Here is a 23,630-nt window from a genome sequence, read left to right as displayed (position 1 = left end):
CAAACAAATATTTAAAAATAGGGTGATAAATAAAGTTCTGATGATGTCATTTTAAAGCATGATACAAAAGTACTGGAGAAACAGGGTTAGAGGATTCATGAAGCATTTGTTAAACATTTGTTAAATGTTTACCTGAATCCAAAACAATCAGTAATTTAAGATGACTGTTCCTCCCCCCCACATCATTAGATTTTACACATAGACAATTTAAAATTTTGTTACAATCTTTCATATACAGAATCTAATTATTGGAGTGTCATCTTAAATTTGTCCCCCAGCACTGCAGTGCGAAAGCTGTGGCAGGTTGGCAGGGAGAGCAGGAGGTAGCCATATGGTAGGGGGGGAAGTGGGATTTGACCCCTGCCTCTTGACCTCTGTTGCCTGTTGACCCCACCTCTTGGGCATCTCCCTTCAGCCTCAGGTCCCATGGATTTGAGTAAATATGGCAGTTAACCTACCTATTGGAGGCCTATTAGGTCCCTTGTAGTTGGCATTAATTTACTCAGCAGTAATTCAGTGCTATATGCTGGTGTGGAACAACTGTTCAGCTGGCAGCTGATATAATCCCTCTTCATGCAGGAGCAAAAGAACTACTTTTTACTATTCAAAATGCGAGGTAGGGTGGGACCTGAGAGACTAACTGCTGAGAGAGATGAAGGTGGGTTGAAGCGTGAACTAAACAGACTATGGATTCTTGTTCCATTACTTGGCCTCAGTTTTAAACCTTTTGTAATGGGTGAACTGCTTTGTTCATCCCTCTTGATCTCTTCAAATCACTTTTGCCTCCATCAGCATTGCCTACCCCTATCCTTGACTTCCCCTTTGTCTATCTTTTGTATTTAAATTACTTTATTCCTTTCTAACTGATACCCTTGCTCTGTGCATATCCATTAGGGCTGTGTGAAGATTCGGGTGCTGATTCAATTCGGAGGAGATTCGGCAGCCGAATCTGAAGCGAATCGGGAGACCAGTAAAAAGGTCTGAATTGATTCGAAGCTCTCCGAATCAATTCAGAAAATATTCAGAGAGCTTCGGAGATTCAGGCAGTCCCCGCTCGCTGCCACATGAGCTGGACCTGGACTCTGTGCCACTAAGTAGGGGGCGGAGAGAGGGAGAAGGGGACCACGGGGGGACCCCTGCCCACTCTCCTAGCCATGTGAGTGGCTGCTCTGCCCAGCCCCAGCATCCTGGCTCTTTTAAAAAAAAAAAAAAAAAAACCCCGCCCCCCCCCACCCCCCCCCCCTCCCCCAGGGGGGGGGGGCCCCCCCCCCCCTCCCCCAGGGGGGGGGGGCCCCCCCCCCCCTCCCCCAGGGGGGGGGGGCCCCCCCCCCCCTCCCCCAGGGGGGGGGGGCCCCCCCCCCCCTCCCCCAGGGGGGGGGGGCCCCCCCCCCCCTCCCCCAGGGGGGGGGGGCCCCCCCCCCCCTCCCCCAGGGGGGGGGGGCCCCCCCCCCCCTCCCCCAGGGGGGGGGGGCCCCCCCCCCCCTCCCCCAGGGGGGGGGGGCCCCCCCCCCCCTCCCCCAGGGGGGGGGGGCCCCCCCCCCCCTCCCCCAGGGGGGGGGGGCCCCCCCCCCCCTCCCCCAGGGGGGGGGGGCCCCCCCCCCCCTCCCCCAGGGGGGGGGGGCCCCCCCCCCCCTCCCCCAGGGGGGGGGGGCCCCCCCCCCCCTCCCCCAGGGGGGGGGGGCCCCCCCCCCCCTCCCCCAGGGGGGGGGGGCCCCCCCCCCCCTCCCCCAGGGGGGGGGGGCCCCCCCCCCCCTCCCCCAGGGGGGGGGGGCCCCCCCCCCCCTCCCCCAGGGGGGGGGGGCCCCCCCCCCCCCCGCGCCCCCCGACACCAGCCCCCCCCCCCCCGGGCCCGGCCGGGGCTGGGGAGTGCCGGGCTTTTTTTTTTTTTTAAAGACCTGGGATGCTGGGGCTGGGCTGGGCTGGGGGGCAACCATTGATGGAGCTGGGAGAGCGGGCAGGGGATGGGGCGTGTTTGGTTCAGAGATTTGGCAGCAGCCAGATTTGAGCAAATCAATTTGTGACAGCGATTTGAATCACCAAATCGAATCACTGTCCCCCGAATCAGCTGAATCCAAATCCAAAGTGAATACTAGCTGCTTTGTACAGGCCTAATATCCATTCACAGCATCAGAAGCAGGATGTAGACCTATGCAAACTTATGCCTCTGAATGAGTTAGCCTCTAAGGTGTCACCTTACTCTGCCTTCTCTCTACTTCTAAACTTTTTAAGAGAAATGTAGTAAATTTTTCCTTGGGTTTCACAGACTTAAAAGTATTTTTCATACAGAATAAGATGTCAGTGGTTTTGATAACCATGTAATAAGCTGTAAGACAAATATAATGCTCAGTCGCCTTTTAGGTTTTCCATTGGCTTCTGTTCCTACAGTTTCTTGTAAACAGACTCAATGATGAGTTGAGTTAAAGTTTACTGTATTGAAATTGGACATTTTTAAGCACTTTTAATGCTTTATACTACTTTTTCCATTTAATTTTGATTACTACTTGAAGAAAGTAACTGACTACTGATTCTCTTCTAAATATATCTTAACACACCTTGTAAGCTGTTGACTTTAAATTAATGTTGCTTGCCATCCAGATTGCCAATAGTCAGATCTTATTTACGGCCCCATGCCTTATGACAAACTGGAAACTGCACAGGAAATAAAACTGAAGCTGTTCCACACACACCTTTTTTTTGCCATTGGTCTTTGTCACAGCACTCAGTTTTCCTGTCAGAAGTTTTCTACTGATAAAATGAAAGCTAGTTTGAAAATACTTTTTATAAAAGTGTGCGTGTGTGGATCAAGCACACAAAAAACATGAATACGTCAAGTAACTCTGTACCTGTTTGAAATGTGGCTAAGTCCAACCTCCTCCCATGAGTCTTAACAAAAGCCCATGTAGAAGCAATGAAAACTGATGTTTAGGATGAACCTGATTACAAAGCCACTTTTGTCTCAGCATCATGCAGAATCCACAGAGCAAATTAAGCTAGCTGATTTCTGGACACCTTCATGAATTGTGTGGTAAACAGTAGAGAGAAATTTGGAATTTTAACAGTCTTGTTGACCAGCCCTGAAGTGGGTGGGAGTCGTGCATAATTTATGATACTCTAATTGTGACTGCAAATTGCATTCCAGAAAAGCAATTCAGCAGCTGGGTGCTAGTTATATTGGAGGCAATCCAGTTCTGCTGAGTTAGCTCATCTGGTCCTTCCGTTACCTAGAAGAAAGCAAATCCTATCATGGGCCTGATGTAACACATCCTGGTTCCTCTGTAAATCAGACTTAAGATAGGGCACCTGCTGAAAGACGTTTACAGTGTTTGCTCATGTGGATCTCTGTTCTGAATTCCTAATACTTCCTCATCAGGTCCAGCTGTATTTTGCCTGTTTGCCAGAAGAGAAGGTCCCTTACATTAACAGCCCTGGAGAGAAATACAGAATTAAACAGCTTCTATATCAGCTGCCACCCCATGATAATGAGGTAAATATGGTATTTAACTCAGGGCATGCTTCTGTACTACCAACTGCTTGATTATCTTACTGGTAATTTGTTACTTAGCCAAAAACAGCACAGGCAATGTTATCTAACCTGTAGAAGTCAGCATAGTGTGTATGTACACTGCTGAATCCGTTCTTTTACTTGTCCATTTTGGTTCTTCTCAGACAAGAGCTGTCTAGCTGGACATAGCCTTTTCTTGCTAAGAAAGTTGGTGTCAGTGCAATAAACTTAACAGAAGTTGGTTTTATAGTGTTTGCAACCACCCACCAATTACCAGGAACCTGCAAATTCCTGAGATTCTACTGTAGCACATAGAAAGGATGCTTTGTGACAAAGGTTTGAGGGCTTAGATATTCTGTGTCATTTGCGGTAGAAGCGGAAGTAACAAATAAACCCCTTGTAGAAAGAAGATCAGTGCTTAGGTGTCCATACTGCAATATGTAGTGTGGCTAGCATTCTTTAAATCCATTAACAAACATAGTTTAACATAAATCACTATGCAGAACTCTAGACAGCAACAGTTTAATATGCCATTCAGCTATTTATAATTTAGCTAGTTAATCTTTAACACAAAATGTATCTTCACACTTATTTTGTACTGTAACATGTGAAAGACTTCCTTTTTCCTACCGTTTGCATTTTAAGAAAAGTTAGGAAAATCTTCTTGGTACATTTAATAGGGACATTGTTCTTAAATTTATATTTAGTAATTAACAGAATGTAAATGGGAAATAGCTTAGTATCTAAAATATGTACTGCATGTCTTCTGTTGAAGGTCAGATATTGTCAGTCTTTAAGTGAAGAAGAAAAGAAGGAACTGCTGATGTTTAGTGCTCAGCGTAAGAAGGAGGCATTGGGGAGAGGCACTATTAAACTACTCTCAAGAGCACTAATGCATGCAGTTTGTGAACAGGTAATTTTATTACCATAAGGAATCTAGCTGTATTAATACCACTGATCTTAAACATGCTTGATAGTTAATACAGTCTGTCTTGATCTCTACTTGGTGGGCCTCAAAGAGAAATTATGGAATATTAATAAAATTCTATATGGGCACAAAAAAGAAAATGACTTGTTCCAAAGTCAGAATGGTCTGTCATCTATATTGATGTGAATCAGTTGCACAAAACCACTGGTGTGAATATAACCAAACAATTTTCGATGAAAGTTTGTTTTAAAACACCTAGCTAGTATGAATAGTAAAACTTAGTTTTTCAGGAAAACTATGTATAATCCAAAAGTATTTGTTCCCTTTTTGACAAAAAAAATGGAATAAATGTCAGTGTATGCGGTTTTAATACTACTGTGAAGAAGTACCCAATGGTGGTATTCCTGCAGTGGAAAGTGTTTAAAGGTTTTCTGGGGTTTTTTTATGTTTGCAGTGTGGCACAAAAGTAAATGGAGGAGAAGTTGCTGTTTTTGCTTCAAGAGCTGGACCTGGAGTATGTTGGCATCCATCTTGTTTTGCATGCTCTACATGCAATGAGCTGCTAGTTGACCTAATCTACTTCTACCAAAATGGAAAAATTCATTGTGGTAGACATCATGCTGAACTTCTCAAGCCTCGTTGCTCAGCCTGTGATGAGGTAAATACACCTATGTTCACAGAACCCACCATTAGCAGGATAACAACCTGCCATATTACTTACCCAATTAAAATATTAGGATTTTTTTAAATGGATACCCATAGGCTGCATGGGCTGGAATATGTAGATATCGACCACTACTCCAGCATCCCAATGTATCTTGTAAAATTGGCTATTCTACAAGTGCCAGAACTGAATGTATGAAGAGCCTGCTTGCATATCTGAGATTTGCTTCAACTCTTTGGTTTTGATTCTAAAGAAAACTTGTACAAAATTACTCTAGGATTTTTTAACAGAGACCATCTTATTCATTGTTCAAATTATTTTGATCTTGGCTTCATTTTATATAAAACAGACGTGTTTTAAATTAGTATGTATTACTTTACAGCATTTAAATTATTTAAAATGTTATTTATTATTTTAAATTGTTATTTATGGATGGTCATAAAGCTGACATGCATTTGCTTTAATTATATTAATGTTTTGTTCTTTCATTAATACTGAACACTGAAATAGAATTGGTAAAAGTATTAAATGGCAGTCTGTTACCTACACAGAATGGGTACTTTCCCTTTTTGATACAAAGAACAGTGTGCTTGGATGCTTGCCTAAAAGTTTACTTTTATCCTGTAAGATCATCTTTGCGGATGAGTGCACAGAAGCTGAGGGTCGCCATTGGCACATGAAGCATTTTTGTTGTCTCGAGTGTGAAACTATCCTTGGAGGACAAAGATACATAATGAAGGATGGACGCCCATTCTGTTGTAGCTGTTTTGAATCTCTTTATGCAGAGTACTGTGAGACCTGTGGGGAACACATAGGTAAATATATCTTTCTTCAGTACTGTGAAAGTTGGTTAAGATTGGAATCTCACAGGACTCAGAAAAAGTTCCAGTTTTAGACAGGTTCCTGACCTACAGGGAAGCTTCCTAGACCCTCTGCTGCACTTAGACCATGGACATACACACGATAGGTAATTACTTTGCATCATTCTTACAGGGTCGTTCTACTAACAGACCCCAGATTTCCTTTCCATGTCAGACAATTTCTGGTTTATACAGACAAAACTATACACGATTCCCCATAAGGAATGCCAGGACTGTAGAAATATTTCAGCTTGAGTAGGTTTCCAGCTTTTACAGATCCATGTTAGATAGGTTTTACTATATTGCTTGAGGTAGCTGAACTGCATAAATATGCTAATTTCTTAGTCAAAATGTTGTGGTTATTTTAATGCATGACTATTTTAGTCATGACTTTAATAACTGTTTTGTCTCTACCAGGTGTTGACCATGCTCAGATGACTTACGATGGACAGCACTGGCACGCTACAGAGACCTGCTTTTCTTGTGCTCAGTGCAAAACCTCTCTACTGGGTTGTCCTTTCCTTCCCAAGCAAGGACAAATTTACTGTTCAAAAACCTGTAGTTTGGGAGAAGATGTTCATGCCTCTGATTCCTCTGACTCTGCCTTTCAATCTGCCCGATCAAGGGACTCTAGAAGAAGCGTTCGCATGGGAAAGAGCAGTCGGTCAGCTGACCAGTGTAGACAATCTCTTTTACTGTCACCAGCACTGAATTACAAATTTCCTGGTCTTTCTAGCAATGCAGATGATACTCTTTCTCGCAAGCTGGATGACTTAAGCCTTTCAAGGCACGGGGCAAGTTTTGTTAATGAAGACTTCTGGAAAGGACGAGTAGAACAAGAAATGCCTGAAGATCCTGAAGAGTGGGCTGAGCATGAAGACTATATGACTCAACTACTTATAAAGTTTGGTGATAAAGGCCTCTTCCAGCAGCCCAGTGAAGTAGACATCAGATCAAGTGAACACTGGATTTCTGATAGCATGGCCAAAAGCAAGTCTGAACTGAAAAAAAAAAATCAAAGCCTGGCAAGCAAAAAATATCAGTCAGACATGTACTGGACCCAATCACAAGATGGCTTGGGTGATTCTGCCTACGGCAGCCATCCAGGCCCTGCCAGCAGCAGAAAAATTCAAGAATTGGACATGGAACATGGGGCTTCAGGATACAGTCATGATCAGACACAGTGGTACAAAGGCTCATTGGAATGTCTGTCAGATCTGAAACAACCAGAACAAAGTGTCCGTGATTCAATGGATTCATTGGCTTTGTCTAATATAACAGGTAACTTCATAACGAAAAACTAAGTGCTTTGTTCTGCAGGTGAACCAGGAAAGGGATCAGTGGGTGTTAATTCCTCACATGGTTATTTCTTTAAATTACTATACCTACTCAAATGCAAGCCAAGGTTCTGCCCCCATTTAAACATGGGAGGAGGGGAAGGCCCTGTGTCTTGGATTTGAGTACAAGGCAGGGGATGGCACATGCAGGTTGGGCCCGGAGCCACAACTGCTGCCTGCCCCGCCATTGCCTCTGTCCCCTGCCTCTCTTCTCCCTCCCTCCCCCACAGCCTCACACCCCTGCTGCAGCCCAGACCGGTTGCCGCCATTGCTGCTGCTGATACTGGGCCAGGCTGGGATTGGGGGGGGAAGGGTGTGGGAAGCAGAGAAAGCAAGTTGGGAGTGGGGCAAGGGGCAGGCTGCTTGATTCCCCCACTGCCTAGCCCTGCCACTGCTTTCCTTGCTGCATTGGGGGGCAGGGGGCACATTTAACACAACCCCCCAGTAATTAGATTCTATACATGGAAAATTTATAACATTTATACATTTTTCCGTGTATGGAAAATCTAACTGATTGGGGAGTTGTCTTAAATTCATTGTCATCTTGGATTCTGGTGAATGCAGTATTCCAAAGGCATTTTAAATTAAGTTTTTACAAATGCCAAATTTATCCCTGAGTCATATGCCTCCTGCCTCATGGAAGCTGATTGGAAAAAAGTGTATGTATGTACCTGACACTAAGATTGGAGGGTTTTGTTATTTCCTTATACTTGCAAGAGAAACCCCAAACCCTGAACCATGTGGTAGTAGCAGCAATGTTATAAACTAGCTCAAGGCAGTTCCTTGTTATCTAATCCTACCAGTTCACATGAGGGGAAAAAAAACTGCATCAATGTGCAACAAATCTGCTTGCTAAATATGAAAATGAAACCCTCTGGGTTATAGAACCTAAAAGCAATTTTGTGAAATTGGGATTTTTGCTTGTATGTGTAGTAAGAGATGAAAGTGAGTGATCTTTTTAAAAAAAAAATGGTTCCTGTCCACTTTATCTTTATCTCCAGCTAAAATCCCCCCTCCTCCCCCTTACTCTCCCCCCGCCCAGCATTTTAACAATATGCAGAAGACCAGCTTTGTATTTTCTAGTTTGCTTTGGAAGAATTATTGGGAATACGTAATGTGTCATTAGTCCTAAACTGAAAATGTTGTTGCATCTTTTGTAAAGGCATCCTTAAAAAGTCACTAAACATTTAAATTCAAATGTTTAAAAATAGTTTTGCAGGCTAACTTAAAAAAAAAAATCTTATCCCATCCCTTTCAAATTGTTCCACACTGTTGACATCTTTACATCTTTATGCTGACCCTTATGTTCTCCAGTAATATTAGTCAAGATCTAAACTTTTGATTTTTAAAAAAACCCCAAACCATACATTTCAGGGCTTATCTATACATCAAATGAACAAAAGACAAGAATATTTTTCTTGGTGTAGTCAATCTTTTAAATCACACATTCTATCATAAGCCCTGTTTACTCAATAAATCTTTATTCAAACTTGAAAAAAAAATTGTCAAGATGCCTCATTACAACTTCTATATAAAATATATTTTAACTGGCTTTTTCCCCCAGGGGCTTCTGTGGATGAAGGCAAGCCACGGCCATCTTTATATTCTTTGCAAACCTTCCAAGAGCTGGAAGCTGAGGAATGTGAGAAAATGAGTAATATGGGAACCCTGAATTCTTCAATGCTCCATAGGAGTGCAGAGTCTTTGAAAAGTTTAAGTTCAGAATTGTGTCAAGAGAAGATGATATTGCCAGAGGAAAAGCCAGTGCATATGCCTGTACTTAGAAGATCCAAATCCCAGTCTAGACCACAACAGGTAAAATTTTCAGATGATGTTATCGACAATGGAAACTATGAAAGTGTTGAAATTCGTCAGCCTCCAATGAGTGAGAGAACTCGTAGGCGTGTTTACCATTTTGAGGAACGTGGACACCGCCATCAGCGTCGTCGCAGGAGAAGTAGAAAGTCTCGTTCTGACAATGCACTTCACCTGGCTACAGAAAGAAGATGCTCACCAAAAGAGAGACTTCAGTTTTACTCTCCTCAGGATCATGACAAATTTATCCAAAATAAAAGCCCACATCAGATTCAGGCATATATTCAAAATGCAGAGCTGTATGGACAGTATACCCATGCTACTTCTGATTATGCGCTGCGAAACCAGGTGGTTGATAAATTTTTTGGACTATATGGTGATGAAGATGATTCCTGGTGTTCAACTTCATCATCATCTTCATCTGACTCTGAAGAGGAAGGATATTTTCTAGGACAACCAATACCACAGCCACGTTCATTAAGATATCCATACTATACAGATGATCTTTCTAGTCCAACTACTGCACTGTCCAGTTCTCAGTTTGGGCAAAGGACAACCAAATCAAAGAAGAAAAAGGGACATAAAGGCAAAAACTGCATAATTTCTTAATGTCTTATGTTTAACAGTGTAAGAACAACTTTGTAGTTACTTATCTGAACCATTTTTTTAAATTGTGCCTAAGCAAGTTGTTGAAGTTGTTAATGCTTTGCCAATGTAAATGATAACTACTGGTGTTTACAATGTAAAACTAACATTCAGAAACATTGTTTCTCCAGATAAGAGTTAAACTTGCCAAGTTTACCCAATAAGGTGTAGCTGTTCTACTCTGTTACTGCATTTTTTATTACAGACACTATGTGGACATTTAAACTTGGGTGACTAGCATGTCAGTCCATTTGAGAAGAGGGTGCAATAACATGAATGAACTGTAGAGTCATTATTTGTCCTTTATTGTTGCTTTACGTATACAGATGGCTTTTATCTTTTTGGGCTTTTTCCTTGGAGTGAAACACCCACACTCCTGAGATCAAAAGTCACACCCTGACTTCTTTCACTAGAGGTCCCTCTGTCTCTAGAAACTGGAATTTTAATCTCTTGTTGTATTTGAATCTCATGTACAACTTTCATACTCTGAGTGTGCTACTCGTCTAAAGAATACTTCGGTAAAAAGATGCAAACCCAAACCTGAGTGTAGAAATAGCTGCAGCCATCTTCATATACAGGCAGTCCTCGACTTGCAATGTTTCGAGTTACAACATTTCACACTTACAACAGTTATAAATTGACACCCTGTTTCAACTTTGACATCCGTTTTGACTTTACAATGCTCGATCTGACGCCAAGCCATGCCAGGGAACAAGTTCGCTGCATCACCCATCTCCCTGGAGAACCATCATTCATCCAAACTTCCTTGGACACTTCCTTTAAGAAAGCAGACAAGACTCCAGGAAAACCTGCAGGCAAGACTCCCTGAGAAGGCTCCAACCAAGAGGCCTTCAAAATGTCCAGAAAAGTCACCTCAAAGAAGTTGTTCCAAATCAATATGATTGCTGTTTACAATACAAATACATTAATGTAGCTATATTACTCATCTATAATTGATTGAGTACACAATTCTGGGTTATTTTTGGTGAAAATAAGGTGTAGGGCCTTGATTCAGGAACCAATCCCCCATTTATAATGTTGTTTCCTATGGGAAAAGCAGTTCCGAGTTGCAACGTTTAGACTTAAGACGCAGTTTTCAGGAACCAGTTGTGTTGTAGGTCTGAGGACTGCCTGTACACTAAAGCAGCAGTAGATGGCCAAAACATTTATCTTGTAGCTCGCTTTTTTAAAAGATAAGAATTCCATCCATACAATCACCTTTTAGTTAGCTAAATATTGAAACTATTAAAATAACGTAAGTATTGAAAATGTAGCTGTTTTAGAACTGGACTGGTTTGGCTTTATTTGGGGAGGGGTGCACATCACTGCAGTTGATATTTAGTACCATGCTGTATTGCCCCCACTGCCCCCATAACATTGAAGAGACAGTTGTGATCTAATGTTGGAAGCCCTTACTCTTGCAAGTAACCCCATTTTAAATAAACAAAACTACTTGCCGGACAGTGAACATTTGTGTAAGGATTTAAAAAACTAAGTCCAAGATACATATCTTTTGAAACCCATTATCCAGGTTTTGTAAGTGTACTAGAGGCAATTATAAATATTTATAATGTAGTATTTCATAGACTAAAAGTGTATTCATAATTTAACAGTGCAAATATTAATGTACATATTGTATAGTTAAGATTTAAAAGCTGATTATTTTTATATCCCTGAATTCCAAGAAACTTATTATAGTACAAAACTAGATTTTATTAGGGGTTTAACAGCAGCATTATGGATGAAAAAAATTGCTTGTCTTTTAGTCAGGGTTTTAAGTTTAGAAACACCCAAAATGACATTATTTAGTGAGCCAAAGTATAATTTTCTCTTAAATATTAAAAGCTCTGTATGCATGGTGGGGCTGTGTAAATACTCTCTAACTATGGCCCTCTTAATCTTACACGTGTTATTTATGGGTCAAGCAAAATGTAAACTGTATAAATGTAAAAACCACACAAACCTGGAATATATCAGTACAAACATCTAACGCCTGTGTGTGCGTTTCTATGGCTTTTGTTGTTGGCCTGCATTAGAGAACAGTTCACAGTGGCTTGTTTTGCATGAGTGACACAAAACATTAGAAAGTTACTACATTTCATCAGTTGATTAAGTGTTAAACACTATACAGGAAATGTCAATTGTTACCCTTCAGCTCCTGGGTATGGCAAGAGCAATTTTGATTTAGCTGTAATAAATGGTCTACCTTTTCCAAAGCTCCATGCCTTAACCACAGGCGGAAGCTGTCTGTGTGCATACTGACATCTGCCAGTAAAAACATTTAACAGCTTTGATTAAAGTGCTAATGCCTAGAGCATTTGACAGCCTGACCAAACATCATTAAACAAGAAAACAGAACAGGGGCTCCCTAAACAAGAAGCCTAACAAAGCAGCATGTTGGCAACAGGAACCAATATCAAAGCTTTTCTGAAAATGTGAAAGAATATGAATTTGTTTGCTCTTATTACTTGATAGCAAACAGTATCACAGGATGGTCTGGGAAAAAGCACTTGTGTTGCTCAAGAAATGGGGGTACTGCCACTTGCTAAGTAGCTACTGCCCAAGATGTTGGCAAATGTCTCTTTTGTTGGCTGAAACAAGCAAGATGCTTAATCATGGTAACGTTTCTGTTTATACCACTAGAAAGTGGTGACAAGTACAAGAGTAGTTTTGCTTCTGCTTGTTGATTCCCTAGTTCAGCAAGTTGAATGGTGCAATGTACCTGACACCACAGAATATACTATTGAAACCTTCCCCCTATTAAGCCTTAGTTACTTCAAGGGATAGGTGTTACGGCTACTGCAGTGAAACAAGTATTCTCTTGTTATGCAGTTTTAAGTATCTGTCCTAAAATGCTCAATTGCACTGGACTTTTACATATGCTTATTTTAGGGGTGGCTACAATTTGGGGTTATTTTTGCTGGGGTACCTACGTACAGCTTTGAGTAACTGACTTTGTTATAAGAAAATATATTCTCTCAGTCTCTGCAACTGTACTGTTTGAAGCAGACTGTCAACCTCATGTATCCTCCACCTGCATCTAAGCTGCAGGGCTTCTGTCCTGAGTTCCTTGCTGGCTGAAGCTGGACCTGGACCTGGTGGCTATGGTGGGGTAAGTGTCAGTAGTAGCCAAGGGGCTAATGCAGCAGTCACTTGCACACCCTTTCCCCCCAGTGCACATTCCCAGTGAGGCTCTGTTCCCTGGACTTCTGGCAGAGGGCCGTGACTCAAATTCCCACCCCCAAGTAGCCCCACAGGCCAAATGACATGTCTCCACGGGCCATACCTTTGCCATCCCCACTGAAAAGATGGCATGGACCTAAACAGAGCAAGGGAACTAGTGTAGTTTCCCTTTTGTGTACATGTGCACTATTTGTAGGGAACTTTCCCGAAGTGCTTAGAGATCACTGAAGTATAAGGAGTACATGAAGCCTATGGGGAATGTCTGGCAAAACCTTTCCCTCCTTTTTCACCAAAGTGAAAATTTAACACCCAAAGGTATTCTGGAGAACTTGCTACTGAATACTCCTGAGAATGGGATTCTAGGTCATTCGCATTTATCTGGGCAAACAAATATCTCCAACCCGGTATGGGCAGACTAGACTTGACCCATGATTGTCCACTCCCTTCATGCTAAGCAACAAGATCAGTTGAAGAATATAATTCTCTGTGTACCATCAGGTGCAAATAGCAACAAGTAAACCTCTTTCTTTTTAACTAGGTCTCTTCAGAAAGGGGATTTATTCAGTTGCTCTTTCTGCCTTCACTAACCCCATTTTTCCTTCTAAGAACTTCTCTGACCCCCCCACAACCACCCAAAGACTTGTAGGTGCAATCCTTTAGATTTTGTACTTTCTAATTAATTCAGTACACTATCCCTCTTTCTCTTAATAAAAGGCTGTAGCCTCATTTCAGTTTGGGGGCCAGCTTTAGAAATTGTAGAAAAGTAGGTGTTTTTTTCCCTGCCCCTCTCTTCCCCCTACAGTCTCTCTACTTTCCATCTGAATGTTACATTTAAGCTTCTAAGTAAGTTAACTTTACCCATTTCCATAAAGAAAGGATGTTTCTTTGTAGCGGGGAAGCTGGTGCTAGTCAGGGTATGCAAGGCGAGTGAGCTACTCAAGACCCAGGGGTTTTTTCAGTGATGGGCAAGATGTGCACAAGTTGCAGTCTTCATGTCACAGTAGTGATTGTCTAGGAGTACAGATGTCCTGTTCAAACACTATTAATTCCAAAGCAGCAGCCAAGAGCATGGTTGTAACTTCTGCACCAGTCATTTTAATCCTCTAAAGTAGTAATTCTCTAAAGTTTTCAGAAAAATGCCAGCTCTTAGCTTTGACTCATTTTTTGACAACAGAAAAATAACTGAGTTCTCAAACTGAGAGAGACCACAAGAGGTCAGAATATTTTTGACACTAAATTCCTATTTGAAATCACTGGATTTATCTTGTGAGTCACATGTACACAGTTGCGCGCACACAGCAGTGCTAATAGTGTTGGCATCCTTAAAAGGATCTAATGATACTATAGTTTGAGAATCACTAAAGTGACTGGTTACACTCCTCCAACTTCTCCTCTCCCCAAAAACTACCCTTTAGGCTTTGATACCCAAAGAATATGCTGTAGATGCCAAGCAAAGTGGTACGTTCCATTCTAAACGAGAGAAATGAGGTACCCACTTGCCTTGATTCAAGACCCTGAGACGTGCTAAGCTCGTTCATGGTAAAGAGTTCTCTTAGCTAACAAAGCATGTTAAAACTGGGTCAAAGCATGGTCTAAGACAGTGTGTGTCGGGGGGGGAGCAACTTTTTTGGCAGGTATGCCACCAATTAGCCAGGCACCCTCTACTTGCCATTCTGATCCTCTTCCTTGCCCAGTCTGCTACTCTACTTCCTACCTCGACACTCCCTGACTGATCTGCTCTGCTTTCTGTCCTACTGCTGTGTGCCACCCACAAAAGCTGCCTGTGCCTCTTGTGACACCTGTGCTGCAGGCTGGCCACTGCTGAAGCAGAGATCACTTTGCAACTGGCTGAAAAGGCTAATTTTTTCCTTTATCAAAACCATGGTTAGTCAAGTGGGGTGGGGAGGGGGAATCTGGCCAGTTCTATACAGGGTTGTATGAAGATTTACTTAAGCACCAGCTGCAGTCTCAGTCAGACTGCCACACTAATGTGGTGATTCTTTTTCTCCTACCCAAACTAGCTCAAGTATTTCTGCATGGCACCCTGCACAAGTCAAGTGCTTGGTCTCACCCACCAAAGCAGAATGTTAAAATTGCACTTGTAATAAAAATTGAATCTTGCTTTTCTTGCTGTGGATGGATTGCTGCAGAGCTGCATGCCCAAGTCCCTAAAGGAAGGTAGAAGCTGCTTTTTTAACGGTGCTTATTAACCTCTGGGTGAAGGTGTTTACTTTTACACTTTGAGACTCACGGGGCATGGCTATACAAGATGCACACTGTGCAGTTGTTACCATGCAGTAGTATCCCAGCATGGTTGTCTACTGATGCTTACTGTGCAGTAGCGCCACATCATGGTTTGTGCCCAATGATGCTACTGTGCAGTAGTAATGACTTACAGTTCAGTAAACATCTCCTGTAGATGCAGCCACAGTTCAGGAATCTTCTTCTACTTTGACCATAAGATGTGTTTATGGTCACTGTTCCTCATTAAATCAGTATGGATCCACTTGCCCTACCCCCAAAGGTGAAAACCAAATGAAAGATGCTGAGGGCTTAATATACATGCCAGCAAACACAGCAGCCATCTTTTAAGTAAGCTTTAACTAATGTCTCTACAACTGGACCACACTTCTACACCAGAAAAAGCTGCTCTTAGCTCAAACTGTGTTTGTTTATTCATCCTAGGGAAAGCATGAGCTATGAGCCTCAGCTAGTGAATGGGATACCCACTAGTCTTCCTGAGCTATTTGCAGATGTGAAAATTAGGCTTGGACAGCAGAAGGGAAAGTCATATCTTTCCCCTTAAGCTCCCTGGTGATTCAATTTTGCAGAGGTCCCTTGGTGTTGGCTATGTTTAGGATGAAAATCAGCAGCTGAACGGTGCTTATTAGTACAGATGCACCAGTATATTGGTCCGATATTGGATCGGTACCGATATAAGAAACAAAATTGTCTATATTCAGATATCGGCCCGATAATTTGTCTGATAAATGCCTGTGTTGCACACAGCTGCAGCGCAGCACAAAGCATAGCCATCAGTGTGGAGAGCTGCCTCCAGCTGGTAAGTTGGACGGGGGGGGCCGGGGGAAGGGATTGGGGGGGCAGATCAAGGGGCCCCCCCAGGGTGGAGCTGGAGCCGGAGCCACACAGGGCTTTTCTTGCCAGGTGCTGGGAGGCGGCTGCGGCCACCCCAAGTTTTGCCGCAGCTCCACTCCCAGCCCCACACCACTGCCCAGCACAGCCCTCTCTGAAAGAACCACCTCCATCCAAGCGCTCGGAAAAGCCAGAGCAGCAGTGCAAGGCTGGGAGCGGAGCTGCAGCAAAATTTGGGGTGCCTGCAGCCTCTTCCCAGTGCTGCCAGAGCCCACTCTGAGCCCAGCCCCTGGCAAGAAATGCCCTGCTGCATCCCAGCCCACGCTGCGCAGACCCGGAGGCATGTGCCCCCCTGCCCTGCCAGGGTGCAAGCAGCAGTGGGAGCTCCCCCCCCCCTACAAGCCACACCTCTGTCCTGTGCTCCCCCCCCCAACCCTGGCCGGGCAGCACCTGCCCCTGCCCCCTCCCTCACCGTGGGGGGCCTTGATCTGCCCCCACGCCCCTTCCACCACACCAGACTTACCACCTGATGGCAGCTGTAGCAGATATATCAGTATCAGCTGATATGCCTCCTTAAATATCGGCTATCAGTATCAGCTCCCAAAATCTCGGTGCATACCTACTTACTAGCTTACTCCATTTAAGACTTGGTCTGGATCCAAGTTCTTTTGCTGCAAGGAGTTGTGACCTACAGCCCCCACAAAGCTGCCAGAGCACAAAGTGTATTCTGGGACCACTGCTGAGTAACGTGTTTACACACACCTGCAGCCAGAAGGCTTATTACACTGAAAAAGTGCCATTCAGCTGGCCAAACTGGTAGTAGGAACTAGATTTAACTTATCATTTCAGACTTCTTCAAAACCTTTTTTCCAAACTATCAACTCAGAGGGACAGCATTGCATTTACACTCCCTTACTTTAGGGGATCTTCCCATTCATGAGTGCTAGAAACAATTTTTAATTGTAAACAGATAACAAAAAACAGAATAACTGCATCTATGTTTTAACCTGTTCTCTTCCACTCACACTCTCCTTATCTCAGTAGCATTTCCTAGAGACCTCAGGGCAGGACAGCTAATATATTTTCACTACATAAAGCTTAACACGGGGTGTACAATTTATATAGAGAATAGGAGAAGGGGCCATATTTCTTGCTGTAAAACTGATTCTTGCTGTTAACTGATTTTCAAAGGATATTAGTTTTCCAATTCCATCAACATGCTGAAAATATATATCACACAGGGTTAAGCATAAATTTTTAAATAAAAGTATGACAAGCATAAACCCAGAAAAAAGTAGTAACTTAGCACTCCTGAATCTGAATTTCGTGTTACCAAATACTTCATACTAATTTCTGGAGGAAGAAATTGTCCATTGGGAATTTCCTTTGTCTCTTACTATCAATGATATTTAATCTGATTTTAGGAGCCTGTCTCAATTATAAGGCAGTTTTAATGAAAGAAAGCACACTGTTCAGTATTCCCCTTAGAGGCCATTTGGTGCAAATTAAAACATCAAGAAAAATGAAACCTAGTGAAACTAAAGTACATTAATGGGCACTTGTTGATTAGCAAGGTGTGTTAAATGCATTTTCAGGTTTCCCCACCTCCAGTTTTAGCCTTGAGTACAAACTTATATTCACTTGCATTACTTAAGATTCATCGATTTCTGAAAGAGCTTCTGTTTGCATGCGAGTAGTATAATGCAGGGGTTCTCAAGCCCCAGGCCACGGCCCAGCGCTGGGCCGCAGCAGTCATCTGCCGGACCAAAGTGGCCATGGACTGGCAAACCACAGTCCCCACCCAGAAACAGGCATAAAGGCCGTGGCTTCATCTGTAGGGCCTGTAGCAGCGCAGGGTTTGGTGCACCACACCGCCCAGGGGGTGGGGGTATCTTTACCTGTCTGCCAGCTGTGGTTGGCTGTGACTGCTGGGCCACGGTTTGCTGGGCTGCAGCATAAAAACTTTGGGAACCCCTGGTATAGTGTACTTTATGACCCTCCCTATCCTCCCCCTCCAAATTCAGTCTAAAACAGTGTCAATAACGCTGAAACAAACCTGGTCCACAACACAAGTCTGATGTAGACGTGCATTAAATTCCTAAATCAGAAAGGTATAATCCTACATGCTTTGTACTTGTTGCCTATCAGAAAGTGTAATGTGTGGGAAGCATGCCCAGTAATTTTTACATACAAAATTATTACCATCCACTCACTCACACCCTTGCATGTAGTCCAACAAAGTTAATGAGACTATGCAATTTACTTTGTGTCATTAGGCTCATAGTATTTCTGTTAAGTAAAAAAAAGCCTTTGCATCATTCAAGCATTCTATTTAATGTCATTAAACCCATCTCATTTAGTTTTAATCTTGTTCTAACTACAGATGTACACAAAGAACTTAATCATACATCTAATTATCAGTATGTAATTGCATTTAGAAATTACATATCTCTAAGAATTGAAAACTTATATGGTAATTTTTTGTTAAAGGAAAAGCCGCTGGCACTTAATGCTAACAATCAGGATACCGCATATTTAGCCTTAGATGCATTTTACCTCTGAAAAGTGATTCTATAACATTGGCTCTCTCCTACCACAGGGACTTGCTTCCCTTCCGTAACTACTGTTGTCCTTTTTTTAATTCTAGATAGAGCCTGTTGAGTCAAAATAGCTCGTAAAAGTTCAAACAGTTAACTAAAGAGGAAAATCCAGTTATAGTTTCACAGAAATAACAAAAAGGAGAAGCCAGCCTACAGATTTTGTCAATGAGTCTGGATGTGAAGTGAGCAAATTTGCCCTGGCAGTCAGAGACAAAGGATAAATTTCCAGATTCCATTTTTCAGAATGGATCTGAACTTTATAAGCTACAATAAATGAAAAAGTAAAGCATGTTGATGAACACGCTTACAATTTTTTCTATATTGTACATAAGCAACAAAACAACTAAGTTTCTGAATAAGTTGAGGAATGAAGAGCTTGCTTCTTGTTATTTTAATAAAAATACAGTGCTCAGTTACACTTCTAAACAACAAAACAAAAGTATACATACATCAGAATGAACATGTCTTTTTTTTCCTAGGTAATTGTGTAAAGGTTTTCAAAAATAGTTTGTCACTTTACATCATTATTGAAATGCATATCCTCTTCAAAGGAAGAAATGTCAGACAACAAATACAGAAAAGAAGAATACTGTGGAGACCACAGTGAACAAGCTTAGCTACTATGAAAGAGCATGGGCCTTGGGTTCAAATCTCCAGTAAGATCTCCCCTTCTCCACAAAAAGCATATTTATATATTAATGGCATATACATTACAGAAAATCTAAAAGCATATTTTTTTCTTAATATTGCCCCTCTTTAAAGGACTCTGATAACTCTTGATTGGCAGCATCATATTCAGCAATGAAATGTTTTAGTTCTTCAATGCATCGCTCACCTATCTCATGCAAATTCTGTCTGAGAGCAAACTGAATAGATTTTTCTAATGACGGGTCCTTATCAATCAGCATCTTCACCACCATACCAAAGGTTTCACAATCTTGTCTGTAAACCTAAAAGCAATAAATATTAGAAGCAGATTAAAATGCAAGAATATTTACACAATAAGTCACAATATTCCCTCCTCCCACCAAGTTAAAGAACTATGACAATAACAAATTCAAATGAATAATGGATAATGGAGTCAACATGAATTTGGCACGTTAGACTGTCTTATAAATTTTTTATATCCCAGGCCTGCTCTAGCTGTAGCAGTCAAATGTAGTTAGTGCAACACTACTTTGAAACAAGAAATAATTCTCATTAGAGGAAATAAAAATTAAATATGGCAATGAATTTCTTTTGTAATGTAGTAACAACTAAAGTGTAATACAGTAGCAGAGCAGAGAGAAAGAATAAATTTAAACATAATTTACACTTCTGTTTGCAACAAAATTTGGGTTTAACCTTTTCAAGCATCTGATTAATCTTTAAAGTAGCAATTAGTTAATTTACCTTTTGATAAGACTTGAAGGTGTATTGCACTATTTCACCAAATATATTTCATGTTTCTTGGCAATTTCAGAATCACCTATTAGGGCAAACTGGATACATTTCTTATAGAGAGGCTTCAATGAATATTGAAATATTATATGTTTGATGGTACTGGTGATTCAGCCTTGAATAGAAAATGCCTCTGTAAGAGAGACCTCAATGCAAAAAAGTGACGGCAAGGCTAACACTGGTGGTTACAAAGTAAGGCCTAGCATATACTACAAAGCTTTGCTGGCAGAACTAAAATTCTGTTGGCAAGGCTTTGAGCACATCTATGCTCACAGCTCCTCTGTGGCATCAGATGTCTCCTACAGAGTTCCACCACATTTGCCAAGTGGCATATAAGCTTCAGCTGCCACCTGACAGCCAGCACAAAGTGCATATAGGCACTCACACATACTCTGCCAGCTGTCTTGCACCCTGAGCACCAGGTGCCTTCCCAAGGAGCACTTTGCCAGCACAGTTGTTGAGTAGAGCCACCACGAGCAGCTGGCTAGATTGGGGTCTTTGTATGTCACCACATTCTCCAGCAGCAGTTAAGTCCATATGGACTATATGTGTGTGCCTGTGACCAAATACACTAGCAGCAGTTGGGTCCATATGACTTATGTGCTTGCGTGTGTTTGTGCATGAACAAATACTCTAGCAGCAGTTGGATTTGTATGTGCGCATCCTATGTCCTTATGTGTGTGTGTGTGTGTGTGCACAACCAAATACTCTAGCAGTAGTTGGGTGGGCGGATGGGTGTGACCAAATACTCTAGCAGCAGTTGGGTCTGTATGTTCTATATGGGGGGGGAGGGTGTGCGCACGCATGCACATGCATAGGTACATGCACACAAGTGTAGGCAGGGGAAGGAATGGTGAAGACAGACAAGAAAGCTGCATTAAAATGATAAGATTGTGAGATTGGAAATGTACCAGGACTCTGCATGAAACAGCTCTTTCCTATTTTAATATCCTTTCCACCTATGCTTGTGACCTCATAGTCTGTTTATTTTTTTAATTTATAATTTAACTTAATTATGCTCCTGTTAAATAGGGGCCACAGCCCTAGTCCTGAATTACAACTCTGTTCTGTATGTACAACAAGCATCAGAGCATATGCACAGTCTAAGAGAGATGAACAAGTAATACTGTAAGTCAGAATAATAGTCTTACAACAGCCCCTCTGAAGTAAGCACTGTAAGCCATATTAGAGAGGTAAATTAGGACACAAAGATGTTCAAGACTTTCAGCAAACCACACTGTCTATACTTCATGGCTGTAACCACTGGACCACCCCTTCCCTGACTGGTTAATAAATGTACTTGTTCCCCAAAGAGAAACTAGTCAAAGTATATGGACTCACCTACACATCTGCTCTATTCTCCCATCACACAAGGCAATACAATAAAATCCTGCCCTGTTCAGTACCCTCAGATACCTGTTAGATTTAAGTATTTAAAAGTGTCTATGAAATGTCTTTGGTAAGCCATTACACCTTCAAACAGTTTTTAGCACTTTTGAAATACTATACATTTCCACAATAAATTTGCCAATCAGAGTAAAGAGATGAGCACTTAATTTTTTTAATGAGAATTCTATTGCATAACAATTTAACACAGACAATTTTTGTGCCTGAAAGCCTGGTCCAGTAAAAGGTGTCTTTACTGCCACATCAGCCTTGTTTTCTTATCCTAAAGTAGATTTAATTATCCTTTGTATACTAATATCTAATTTATTCTGTGAAAGTTTGTTTAAAGGTAGAGAACATTATATAACTCCTCTAGCATGAAAATGCTCAATCACTGTCATGTTATAGCTACGTCACAATGTTCAAGGGTGGTTCAAATCAAGGAATGAGATTTTCAAGGGAGCTATGCTTTCAAAAGTTAGTCACCTAAGTTTTTTCTAGGCAAGAATATTTAATTTCATATGGCATAATGAAACAGAAATGTAACAGAAATTCCTCCCCAGCAAGTGATTAATGTGTTCCTTTTCTAACATCACTGGCCAACTTCCATTTTTTTAATTCTCTGCACTTCTGACTGGTGATAACCTAGTTTTATTTTGTTCTGTGCATTGTTTAGGATGAAAACAAATAAGCAATCAACATTTCTGATCTTTCCCCAAGGATGATTGATGATCATTCAATACTAGCAACTAAATCCATAGTGGGATTTAGTGAGATGTATATATGTTTTCTTTCCACATACATCTATAGATGGTAAACACAAATAAAGTAATTGCGACTGAAAAATTCTCCTGTAGTACAGAATATGCATTTCATGAGAATGGATCAAAAGGACAGCACAGGGGACAAAACTCACATCAGAGGGGCAGGAAAAGACAATGTCCAGGCATTATGCCATCACAGTTTAAATCACTCCCAGAAATAACAAGAAGGAATCTGGAATTTTTAATCAAATCAGACAACACAACTGATATTTTTGATGAGCACTTTGTAACAGGCAAAAGAGAAACTACCATTTTCACAAACTGCTTGGCACTAAACCTTTGTGAATTTTTCTTTTATTTTCACACCCTAAATATGTGAATAAGACAATGCCACCCCACATATTTTTAACACAATCTCTTAAAAGATAGTATTCCTATGGGATATGCTATTAGAGCAAATAAGTTTCCTGTGCACTGCTTTGTACACTTCCACTGTTCCTTAGTGCTCCAGCAGCAGAATAAGAGACTCACATATTTAGTGCATTTTTCACAGCACTAAAATTATGGGTCTAGCAAAGACAACTTCAAAGCACAGCTAACTTTAGTGATTATTTCCTTGGACTCTTTTCCAAGGAATGAAAAAGTTCAGAAACATTACCCTGTATCTAATTAACCATGTGACAGACAGATGGTTACTGCCTTTACAAGAACTTTTTTCTCTCTCTTTTTTTTTTTTTTTTTAGCTTTTAGGTATTGGTAGAAAAATGCCTTTTTTCCCTTATCACATCTTTATTTGTTCTCTTTTATCACCTTTGAAGTATTCAAACTAAGAATATGTGAATGACATTCTACAGGTAACCTGGCAATTGACTGTCTTCACAAAGCCTTTTATGGCATTGACACAATCACATCTACAACCAAAGAATAGGTGTTAAGCACATTAGTAAAGACTACAAGGGACATGTTTTTTTGAAAGGCCTTTTGTACTAAAGGGCATCTAAAGGAAGTATCAGGACAAGTAGATTTGATCCCTTTTAGTACATCTTCAGATAAACTTCATATTACAGACTTACAGTACCATTTAAATTAATGGTTATTTTCTCTTATAACATGTAGAACTGCACTATTTAAAATATCTGTGTACTATGTACTGTTTTTTTAATGCTAAAGTCCACCTGAATATATTTTTTGTGCAGTGCTTTAAAAAGATAATAAAATGAAAAATGTGAGCTATTATATTATCATGTCTGAAACATTCTACCTTAATTCACTGCTATGATAGTCAATTAAATAAGATCAGAGGAGAGTTTATTTATTTATTTTTACTTACTATGGCAAATGATTTCAGAAGCCACAAAATGTACAGAATACTAAAAATGGGGGAGGGGGGACCCTTCTCCCCCCTGCCCCCCC

At 41.4% G+C, this 23,630-nt stretch overlaps 2 protein-coding genes across 6 annotated transcripts in view; one reads left to right on the top strand and one right to left on the bottom strand.

Moving 5' to 3' along the window:
* PRICKLE1 (prickle planar cell polarity protein 1) overlaps window positions 1-9,976 on the top strand; it is an 89,451-nt gene extending 79,475 nt beyond the window's left edge. For both annotated transcript variants that reach the window (XM_019514592.1, XM_019514593.1), the window contains exons 3-8: window positions 3,371-3,484; window positions 4,278-4,415; window positions 4,885-5,088; window positions 5,723-5,909; window positions 6,372-7,235; window positions 8,856-9,976. In XM_019514592.1, coding sequence (XP_019370137.1) covers window positions 3,371-3,484; window positions 4,278-4,415; window positions 4,885-5,088; window positions 5,723-5,909; window positions 6,372-7,235; window positions 8,856-9,715 — 2,367 coding nt within the window. In that variant the 3' untranslated portion in view covers window positions 9,716-9,976. The remainder of the gene's footprint in view (window positions 1-3,370; window positions 3,485-4,277; window positions 4,416-4,884; window positions 5,089-5,722; window positions 5,910-6,371; window positions 7,236-8,855) is intronic.
* Window positions 9,977-18,983: 9,007 nt separating this feature from the next.
* The window catches only part of PPHLN1 (periphilin 1), a 152,181-nt gene continuing 147,534 nt past the window's right edge, over window positions 18,984-23,630 (bottom strand). For all 4 annotated transcript variants that reach the window (XM_019514594.1, XM_019514595.1, XM_019514596.1 and 1 more), the window contains one exon: window positions 18,984-19,577. In XM_019514594.1, the coding sequence (XP_019370139.1) occupies window positions 19,368-19,577 (210 nt within the window). In that variant the 3' untranslated portion in view covers window positions 18,984-19,367. The remainder of the gene's footprint in view (window positions 19,578-23,630) is intronic.

This window comes from Gavialis gangeticus, unplaced genomic scaffold, assembly GCF_001723915.1.
Source record: "Gavialis gangeticus isolate Ggan-Ray unplaced genomic scaffold, GavGan_comp1, whole genome shotgun sequence".
NCBI lineage: Eukaryota > Metazoa > Chordata > Crocodylia > Gavialidae > Gavialis > Gavialis gangeticus.
Note: the sequence above shows the minus strand (reverse complement) of the source record. Positions and strands in the feature narration are given on the sequence as shown.